Here is an 11020-nt window from a genome sequence, read left to right on the forward strand (position 1 = left end):
GTAGGTGGGCTTCTCCTACACAAGGCTTATATTGCAGTGCAAAAAGCTTTCAAGGAGAAAGAAAATCAAGATACTATAATGATATGGACACGTACAAACTAGCAAGGCACACGAACACACAAGCACAAACCTTCTACTACTTCTTTCTGGGGTTTTACGTGCCAAAACCAGTTCTGATTATGAGGCACGCCGTAGTGGAGGGCTCCGGATTAATTTTGACCACCTGGGGTTCTTTAAAGTGCACTACAACGCGAGCACTCGGACATTTTTGCATTTCGCCTCCATCGAAATGCGGCCGCCGCGGCCGGGATTTGATCCCGCAACCTCGTGCTCAGCAGCGCAACGCCTTAGCTAACTGTGCCACCGCGGCGGGTCAAGCAAAAACCAACACGTGTGCGAACGCCTGGCGCGTGTACAATAAGTACACAATCATACATGTATAAAACGACTCAGAACTATGAACAATCAAACGAACATACAATGACATCGAAGCCTTGAGAAGAGGGCATTTGTTTTCGAGTAACACGTATACGCACAGGCACACGCACATGCACGCGCGCGCGTGCTAGAAAATTGCGGCACAACCTACGAAGCGCACTTTCGTTGCTTCAAAATAGAGCAATGTGATCTATCCATCACGTAGATCAACGAGTTGTTGTTGACCTGGCACATTTTTTTTTTCTTTGCTGTTGTCTTCAGCTGAGCTTACTTAGATAGTTTAATGGTGATTTTCTAATGGATATTTTGGAGTAGTAATTTCCGGAGCTCGTTTCCCATTGCGCGCCTCTCGCCAATTGTGGGAGCGTCGTTCGTACAAAATCCAAAGAAGAAAAAGCATGCAAAGCTGCCGAAAAATAAAGCGAGCTCATTTCGCGGTCTGTTTGCCTTAAACCCTTTTTAAGCCTCATACTCTCTTCTAAACAAACTTTAATGTTGCGGAAATAACAACTCTGCTGCCTATTAGGTGGCCTTTTCTAGGCAAACTATTTCACAAGCCACTGAACTAGAAAAACCGCGTCTACGTGCCTCGTCTCCTCGAAGCATTCACAATCCTCGCTGAGAATTGCCGGAATACCGTTGAAGAGAAATAAAACGCGATGCGCCCAAGTGCAAGAGATTAAGGAGCACCTTTTCTTTCTTTTTTTTATTGTGCTGCTGTTAATGACGTTTTCTATGTGGATTTACAAATACGCAACCATGTCTTCTCTTAGTTATCACGTAGCTGCTCAACGGTGGCACACATAATATTGTTCGTCCGCCTTGATTGCCACTTGGACAGCGAAATCTGCGTCCTTTCAAATCAGGCTTCACGCTCGATAACGGGCAACGAATAGCAACGAGCGTTCTTTCAATGTTGGTGCGCCACATCATTACGCCGTGTAGACCTCATTAAGTTTTACGGTGTAATTCGCCGTTGCTGCAAATCTCTGACATTAATTTTCCTTCATCTCATTTTCCCGCAGGGCCTCTCCGTCTCGATCCTCTACTGCTTCGTCAACTCTGAGGTAAGTAAAGAATATTTGTTGTGGGCCCGTATTCGGGCAAAGGGCTCTTACGATAGAAATGATCTTAAGCGTAAATACCAGCCAATTCTGATGCGGTACATAATGTTACGAACCACCTCCTTGGATTACTAAAGAAGACGATCGCCGGAACTTTGTGCGTGTTGAGCCATCTTGAACATCTTTGTAAATAGGGTGTTTATATACCGTGCTTCTCTGTTCATCTACTTGACGCCCCGTCACAATAATATTAGAGCTAGAGGCCGATTGAATGATTGATTCCTGGGGTTTAAATTCCCCAAGCAACTCAGAGGCTATGAAAGGTGTTGTTTTCGAAGGCACCGGTACACTTTTGACCACCTGGGGTTCGTTAACGTGTACTTAATTACGAGCACACGATCGTTTTTGCCGGCTAATGGCAAACAGCACTTACAGACCAAAAGGTTGGTGGATTCTTCCCGTGGCCTCGTATCCACAAAAAGCTTTTACGTTAGGATCGCTCGTAGGAGAAAATTCCAGCCAATCCTGAAGCTAAACATATCATTAGCCAAGGCAGTCCGACAATGGTGACGAGCACTTACAAAAAAAAAAAAAAACAGATTTGTGAATTTGGCCCCTGGTCTAATGCCTGTCCGTTCCAGTGAAACATTATATCCGAAGACGTGCAAACTAAACCAAAGCGAACTGAGGAAAGGAGCATGGGGGTATTTTTTTCAGAATTGTGTAAGGCCATGTCCAAGGCCATGTCACGTAGGCCATGTCCAAGAATTTTGGACATTGCCCCTTCGGCTATCCGTCGAACTTCACTGCGGTGCACCAACTTCACTCAATGGGCAGCGTTTTCAAAAAAGTAATATTGCAGTAGGGCGCCTAAATTTCAACAACAAATTTCAATTAGCAACGACGAGACGGTGCACCATTTTAATGAAATACGTATTTACGGCACTTGGCCATAACGTCTTTGCCGCGTTATAGCATAGTCTCTGTGAGGATTAAAACACTCCTATAATGTAGCAGGAAAGTTGCGAATAAGTGCCGTAAGTACGCGCGTTATTAGAAGGACGTGCCCTCTGACGGCACTAATTGAAAGTTGTTAGAATTCGTGCGGTCTTTTGAAATACTGAGTTCTTTTTTTTTTTTTTAATGTTGCCTCGCTTTTTGATTGCCGAAAAAAATACTTTTTCAGCTTTCCTTCTACCAAATTTGCTCTTACATTACCAACACCCACCAAGCTTTATCGCAGCGTGAAGCGTTGAAGTCAAAATTTAAACGACATAAATGACCGCGTTCTTCTCGCAAACAATATGTGAATGTTATTGGTGACCGCGGACCTATTTCGTTTATGCGTTCCAGGCACCTTGCCTTCAAGCATCTATTGCCGCTACACATATCAATATGGCCTACAGAAGCCCAATAGCCAAGCCCACACCAACCACGAGGTCCCCTGACCTATTGCGATGTTTGGTAATCATTCATTGTGTAAACGGTACAGTGCAAGGACGAATAGAACTGACGCCGTGTCTGGATATCACAGTATCTTCATCATTTCTATTTGTCCTACGCACCATCCTCGCGCCATACTGTACGCAAACCAATCCTTCCCGGGAAGAGGCAGAAAACGTCGCTGTCGTCTCGTTAGGCTTATCGGACCAAAACAAGGTTAACAGGCGGATGGACCTAACACTTGTGCTATAGTAGTTCTTTCACTGGCACCTCCACGGTACCCATAAATATTTAACGTGGTCCGGAACGCCTACGCAGCAATACTAATCCCATCAGGAAGGAAGGGAGAAAAGAAGTGAGTGCACCAAAAGAAATGGACGCGAAGTGCAGCCGCCATGACAGGCGCCAGTTCGCTAACCCCGCCGGAATGTCGCTAATCCCGCTAGCGTTGCCCGCGCCTCCTCGAACGAGGCCAGGCACCTCTGCATGCGCGCCGACCGCCAAGTGGCAAAGAGAAAACGGCAGGCAAGGACGCCGTGCTGCCGACGCTGGTCGAAGACCCCGAAATCCTAGAAGGCAACAGCTTCAACGCCATCGTAAGCCGCCTCATATCCCAGCGTTCCCGTTAAGATGCGAAGTGCACGCTCCTTCGCTTTTGCCCGCGCGCGGTCTCGGGTCCTTTTTATTCCTCAAATGCGAAGCGGTCGAACGCGGCACCCGGGACATGTTTACGCGGCGCCGACTCTGTCCCGAAAGGCCGAATGTCGCTGCGAAAGAAGGCTTATTGTCGCGATTCGGAGCCAAGTGCAGGTCGTTGTCGGGCAGCACTCGTCCGGTGCCTTTCTTCTTGTCGCCTTTCATATGGTGACACGAGTGTCGCATATAGGCAAAAGAGACGGCGACATCGCTGCTCGAAGGGTCAAGAAGCGGCGCCGTAAGAATGTGACCGGTTGCCCTTTTGCAACACTTCCGTCGTCTACAGCGTCGTTCATTCGATTCCTGTCGCCGTCGAATACTTACGTAAGCTGAAGCACCGTTGAGGGGTCTGCATTGTGTCAGCGAGATCCGGCGATGTCATTTAGTGCGCTGGCAGGCTGCCTTCGAGAAACTCCATCCCATCGAGCCGTCGGCGCTTCTTATTGGCACATGTCTTTACGCGTGTCGTTGGCACAGATGCAACTTGCCTTTACCGGCGTCTTTGTATGTCCCCCGGCGTTGACGTATTTTTATTTTCTTTCATTAAGTGAAAGACCGCTTTGTCAGAAAAGGCAGATTTAGTCGTTTTCTGAGTCATAGAGGTTAATCAATGATTTCTGTCAAGTTGCTCTAAAGGAAACAGGCCACATTCTTATGAGATTTCTTCATTTTTTTTTTTTGTAACTGCACACAAACAGTGCGGGGTGATAATTTTGGTAGAGTTGCTGAAGTAATGTGTCTCACGATAACTTAGGCATTAGTCGCGTTCTCTTCGTAACAACAGGGACCAAATTTACAAAGACAGTTTTTCTACCGTACGTGCTCTTTGCCATCGACCGCCTTGGCCAATTAATATGCCAGGAAACACGGTTTCCTTTAATATGTTGCCCCGAGCAGGTTTACCGTAAGAAATTTTTGTGAGCGCGAGCCCTCATTAATTTAGTACCACTAAACGCCGGCTTGGGTTGGTTCGAGACGGCCTTGTTCAAACCCACCGATACACCAACGTGCGACAATAGTGAGTCCGAAGAAACTATCGAGCACCCGCTGTGCACTTTCCCTCAATGCGAGATCCAGCGCATCCCTTTAAGACCACACTAAGCCGACTAGAGTCTAGATCATTTTCTAAAACGATACTTCTTGGACTCTGGTCACATCCGTCTATGGCCCAGAAAGCTATCCGTGTGATACTACGGTTTTTGAGGGACAGCGGTCCTAGTGGCCGATTGTAGTCTTGCTGTGTGTCCTACTGTGTGTTTAGTACTCACTCTATTCCCCTTTTCCTCTTTCTGTTCCCCCTTTCCCTTACCCTCAGTGTAGGGCAGCAAACCGGACGCTCGTCTGGTTGACCTCGCTACCTTTCCTCTTCTTGCTTTTTCTCGCTCTCTCTCTCTTGTTCAAACCAAGTCTTGGCCAAATCGTTTCGTCGAATTGCCGCCTCCCCGAAGCGAAGCATTGCCGAATTTCGCACGATAAAGCCAACCTAAACGTGAGCTATTCTCACTGTTTTTGCGCTTTTGACTGCCTCAGCAAGACGAAGGCACATGACTGAAAGGCATCACTATCCCGTCGTCTCATGCCTTCTGTACGCTCTACCGTTGACTATATACAACTTGCGAAACTTTCAGTACTACTGCAGACGTAAACTTACTATGCCTATTGTCGCCTGTTATCTGCAGTGTGTTTAGTTTAATGTGTTTCTTTCGTCACCTTTTCCTCACATTTCTGTCTTGCAGGTGCAGACTGCGGTGCGCAACGCGTACATGCAGGCGATGATTAGGCGCAACCCGAACCGCTACTCTCGCGGACGCGGCCTGTCGCAGAGCTACTCGACCTACTGCGAGGCCAGCTCGCTGGCGCCAGACCTGCACCCGCACGTGGCCGGACACAAGGTGGCGCCCCTGCGCAAGGCGCTGGGACCCGCGCGCCGCTACTCGGAGGTCGAGATCGAGACGTTGGCGTCCATCGTGGCCCCGCCGCACGCGCAGCCCACCATCAAGTGGGAGCGCAACTGCTACTTTTGAAGCGACCGCCACCACCAGCCAGACTGAGCCATCGTCTATATAGACACCTCATCCTTCCTCGCCGCCTGTGCATCCAAACCTGGCCGGTAACTTGGTCAGCGCCTCACGATGTTCCGTTTCACGCGCCCCCGAAAGACCAACTGAAACGCCGTTGCTACCGAACTTAGGCAAGGCCAAGAATGTTCTTACAGACACGCCTGTGGAGGAACACCGCTGTTGTTCTCTGCAAATGTGTCTGAAGGTTGTGACGTGGGCGGCCTCGATTCATCGTTTCCTTCAAACGGTTCGGCGCGCAGGTACAAACGGTGATTGCCTCACGATTCCCGCATCACATCACAAGAATGATCAGTGAAAGATTCATTGCTCCTGGAGGGAAAGGAGAAAAAAAATAACTTTGCGGACCCGTCGTCGTAGAAGCGCCTCTTTCTCAGCAGATCTGCGCGATACAATGTGTGGTGTAGGTGGCTTGTGGTGCATACCTTATCAGACCCTTCTTCGAGTCGTGTGAACCTGCAGGATCACACGACCCGCAAGACTCTCTCACATTACACGACAGAGATGTGATGGCCACCCACTTCCGTAAGGAAAGCTCCCATGGAAACGTTGCCTGAAGGACGCCGGTATTTTTCTCTGAGTGTACACTTAGAAGAGATTGTGTAAGAACTCGGCCGGTGCAAACAGCAGGTTGCTAATGCAGCCTTTTTAACTCGGGTATGGGCTACGATTCTCCCTTTAATTGATGTCGAGCAATGGTGTACGTGTGTATACTTCTAACCACGTAAGTTTTCGTAACACGGGGTCCCAGAAAAAATAAAATATCGTTGCAACCTATGTGCCCATCTTCAAAATGCAAGATGGGGTGTGTAATTTTCCTCACAATAATCACACTGCTCACCTAAAATCTCGGCTTTGTTGCAAGAACTTTGAGAAAATTAAGCTTTTTCGCCAATTCCGTGCTCCGAAAACTTTCGTGGTTAGCTTTACATATTCGTGTACGAGACAAACATTGTGCAATGGCATTCGCGTGATGCGATGGCCACCTTTGCGAGTCGCGATCATCGGAGCGAAGACAGATTTAGTTTACTGTCTAGATGTATCGTAGAACACCAAGGAAGCGTTGTGGTAATAATGGTGTCGTACTTGGCCAGTGCTCCCGAGGAACTTCATGTTCCTTTGGTTGCTTATGGATGACAGGGCGTCAAGTAGTTGCGAAAACCTGTTGCATTGTACAGAACACCGCATCGTAGCCTCAGAGAGGAAACGCTCTCAGAAAACCTTCTTGCTTCCGATGATTTCTAGTTACGCAGCCCGCCTATACGAAGTATACCCTGGATACCCTCCTTTAAAAGCTATCTTGAACTCTGGCTTTGTCACGTAAAAATTTGGTCGCCCTACTCTTCGAACATGTTCCTTGCGGCACAAACCTAAATTTTTCCACATGTGCTAATGCATTTAAAACTATGGAACCTTGATTTAATGAATTCTATTCGTCTAACTTCTTTATCCAGCCGTCAAACCTTTAACTACTAAGGGAGTGTCTAAATTCATCGGAAGCGCAAGATGTAGCCTTAAATATCTGACGCATAAAAAGCGTAACCCAAGGTTTCTATCGGTGCCCGATATAGGAGTGTGTAGTTACTGAATTGTCTAGGTCAGTCTTGCACATTGTTTTCCTGTTTTGGTGAGGCAGGTCATAGACCGGGTGTATGAAGTAAAGAATTCCACATCTACGCCAGGCGAGCAGACGCTACCGATATCGACTCTTGCGCAGAGAGCTTCGCGCGGCTTGGTGGGGCGATCGTAATGTGCAGCAAAACCGCCTCGAAAAGTTTGGCTTACGTGATGACGGCCCACCGCCTACTTCTAATGGAAGGTCGATCAATTCACAGCCACGTTCCGCCAGCACACCGCGAACGTGCGTTCGCAACAAGGCACCTTTTAAGCGGCTGCCTCCCTATAGCAGGTTACACTCACTTTGACACTCCGTGTGGCCCCAGAGGGCTCTCACCTCAATAACCTAAAAACAGTCGACGGCGCTCATTAATGCCCGCGAAAGCGAGAGTCAGCTCTAATATTGTAGGAAGCGCGCAACCGCTTTGTCGTCAGAGCAGCGAGCTTTCGGCTGGTTGACTCCCAAATTTTGCTTCAAGGCTAGGATAGAACCCTGAAGTTATTTGGTATTTGCATAAAAAGAAATTGCCAGCCTTTTTTTTTTTAGCATTGTCCAGCTACTTAGAGGCACATCGAAACTGTGCCGGATTTCGTCTGCTTCGCGTTTGTTCCCCGACTCTTCAGAGGCACCGACAACGTGCGCTGCTTTGTTTACACGGCACCAGGCGGCGCGTGCCTGCGCATCACGTTGCTTCCTGAGCACCTGCGACATCTTTCTTGTACGGCCTTTTCTATCGAGATACTTACGAAGCTCAGTCCCCCGCTGCGGTGTCTTAATGCGCAAGCAACTGGTGAAAGTAGATAAGGTCACCGAGTGGCCCTTGCTCTCTTTCATCCCCAAATGCCACACCACGCTCTCTTCCCGTCTTCAGACAGTGAGCGACAATGGGCGTTGCACAACGCCCCCTATGCGCGTGCCTACGCGTCCTTCTCGTCTCATCTTCACAGCCTCCCACACTCCTTGGCTTCCTTCGTGTTCCAGCGGTGTGCCGACCGCTCTTTCGCGATTCACGGAAATCCTTACTATATTGGTTAACTTCGCATATTCAAGTACCTGCAAAAAGGTGCAGCAGATCGCTCGGTGAAGCTGTCAATTTGTCACGGAGAAATTTGATAAATTTGAGTTATGGAAGGCGGACACAGGAAGAACGCAACGTCTTTGTTCTTCTCGACTCATTAGATGTCTTTTACCCAGCCGATTTCAGCGCCAGAGTCGAAAATTGACATTCTCGCATGTGAGATTAGTTACTGTTTGCTTTTACCTCGTTTAGTAATGAAAGATATTGAAGCCGAAGCGCGGATCATAGCGTTATAGTGACCAACGCCTCGTCTCAGAACTTACTGAACGTGCATGCTGTACAGATCCAAAGAAGCGCTTGTTCATGGCTTATGACGCAGCCATTTGTAAATAGTACACATCCCCCATTTCCCAAGTGACGGCAGCCATGCCCAGTGAACCATGTGTAAATATTTCGTAAATTGTCTGAACATCCTTTTCTCCCAAATGCTACGCACACGTAAGAGAGAACTAACTCTCCACAGAGCACCGTGCCAAGATACAGATAACTCAAAGTCATGTGTATATGATATATGAAAATGTTGCAGTGTTTTAGAAGTGACCCTGTTCATATTACCGTGAACGCCCCAACCTTTCTGGCCCTTACTTGCCGTATATGATGAACGTAAGTTATTAGGTTAGGCACTTTGCCAATACTTGTTACGTGAAACGGCACTGACGTACACATATTCAGTAAACACTCGGCAGATGTATTGCCTGAGCAGGCGAGACAATAATATTCACAGAACAATTTACCCCTTCGCTGCACCTATACCTTCAAACTAAAACACCACGCTCGTTATCAATCTTGTTCTCGCAGATGGATACATACAATTAGACTGCAAAATATAACGCTGAGCACAATACTTCTTTTGTTAGCTCTAGTTCGAAAAGAATAGGAATGTTTTGGAATCTTTCATTACAGCTGGTTCCTGAAAGCTCAACGCATACGAAAGTAAGTTGTGTTTGGAAACTCTAATAAACAACACAGTAAATTCATCCGCTAGGGGGCGACCTGTTTGCGTGTCTTTCTCAGAATTCAGAGTAAAATTGATTTTGAAGAACGACCGAGGAATATGGAAGAAAGTAAAGGGTGTGCGAGAGTTTCCAGTTATTTGTATAGTAACAACATTGACTCACAGTGCAGGAAAAGAACTAGGAAACTTACCAGCAAGTATGCGACCGGTATGGTCAGCAACACGGCTACAAATAACGTGAAACGTAAAGTGAGAGAGGTTGAGACAATTTCATGGGTGGCGGGAATGGAAAAGAAACCTGCTATAACTAACTATACCTCAAAGGAAAAAAACGAAATCAAGAAAGAAACAATTTATGACAACTCAAAGAGAAGCTGCTTACTTTTTGAAGCGAGATCAGGGTGCCTTAGAACGCGTAGTTATAAAGTGAGGTACACCAAGGAGGAAGACGCATGTGCTTGCTGCGGTAAAGCTAGGGAAACGATGGAACACGTTTTATTGGAATGTGAAGATATCTACCCAGCTACCAGTTTATGCTCCTCTGGCCGCCTTGAAGCCCTTGGGTTCAGGAATAGCAGGGGGAAAGTAAACATGTCCTCAATAGAGCTTAGTAAGAGGCGATTGGAGGATTGGTGGCAGAAAAGTAGGGAGACCACAAACAACGGAGGCATACATAAACAGAGTTTCCAGTAACGGTTCAAAACGTTTGATGCTGAGAATCATTTGTATCTGGGTGTTGTTCTCAAAAACATAGGTAGGAAGTTAGGCAAAATAATAACAAGAGCTTGGTGGCGCAATCCACCACCCTGTTCCAAAGTGAACGCTCATAGCATCCATCCATCCATTTAGAAACTTCGTAGTCGAGCGCACTTGTTTGCCAAAAATCTGTTTATGTCAAACAGCACGAACTAAAACTTAAAAGCACCGAGGTTAACATGCACAACATGAGCAACATGTTGCACTACGTACGTCGCCGACGTTTTCCTCGCTACATGCAAATTCGTTCAGATGGCAAACAGTGCATATACCGCGGGGGAAGCATATACAAACAGGACACACGCGCTGCTCGTTATCAGTGTTTTTCTCCATGTTGGACGAAAAACAACTGGCCCATTTTCGAACTCCGCGTACTCATTAGTTTAGTTAGGCTTATAGTTAAGGACGCCATTTTCCCGTCGCGCAGAAACAAAGCCAGCTCATGTAAAGTGCCCCTCCGGAATACTCTTTGTGGCCGTAGATGGGCGCCTTATATATAGTCATGATTAGTTTTGGCAGCTAATCTACCCAAGTGAACGCCCAACGTAATTAGCGTGAAAGAAGTCTACTAACAATTTTTTTTCTGCTGAGAAATCCCACAACAGAGCGCCATTAGCGTTCAATGTCTCAAATGTCACTCTCTGCGATTAGTAGAACGTTCGCTTTATATGCCACCATAGGCGAGCGGGACAGGCGCCTCATTTTTAATCAATACCGCCAACTTTAAACAAAGCAACTTGCTACGTGCTCTACAACCTGGCGCTGACATATTTCTGAAACAGTTGCAACAAATGATCTTGATTCCCCGACGATATCATTTGTTCAGAAAGCGCAACTTATCGTTTATCTCTACGCTGGTAAAGTTTTACAGCCTCTACATTTCTGAGTATCAAC

At 47.1% G+C, this 11020-nt stretch overlaps 1 protein-coding gene across 1 annotated transcript in view; it reads left to right on the plus strand.

The window, feature by feature from the left end:
* The window catches only part of LOC119440758 (corticotropin-releasing factor receptor 2), a 318940-nt gene extending 312581 nt beyond the window's left edge, over positions 1-6359 (plus strand). The window contains exons 10-11 of the mRNA XM_049662454.1: positions 1464-1505; positions 5378-6359. Coding sequence (XP_049518411.1) covers positions 1464-1505; positions 5378-5665 — 330 coding nt within the window. The 3' untranslated portion in view covers positions 5666-6359. The remainder of the gene's footprint in view (positions 1-1463; positions 1506-5377) is intronic.
* The last annotated feature ends 4661 nt before the right edge of the window (positions 6360-11020 follow it).

The sequence above is a fragment of the Dermacentor silvarum genome, chromosome 2 (genome assembly GCF_013339745.2).
Source record: "Dermacentor silvarum isolate Dsil-2018 chromosome 2, BIME_Dsil_1.4, whole genome shotgun sequence".
In the NCBI taxonomy this organism is placed as follows: Eukaryota; Metazoa; Arthropoda; class Arachnida; order Ixodida; family Ixodidae; genus Dermacentor; species Dermacentor silvarum.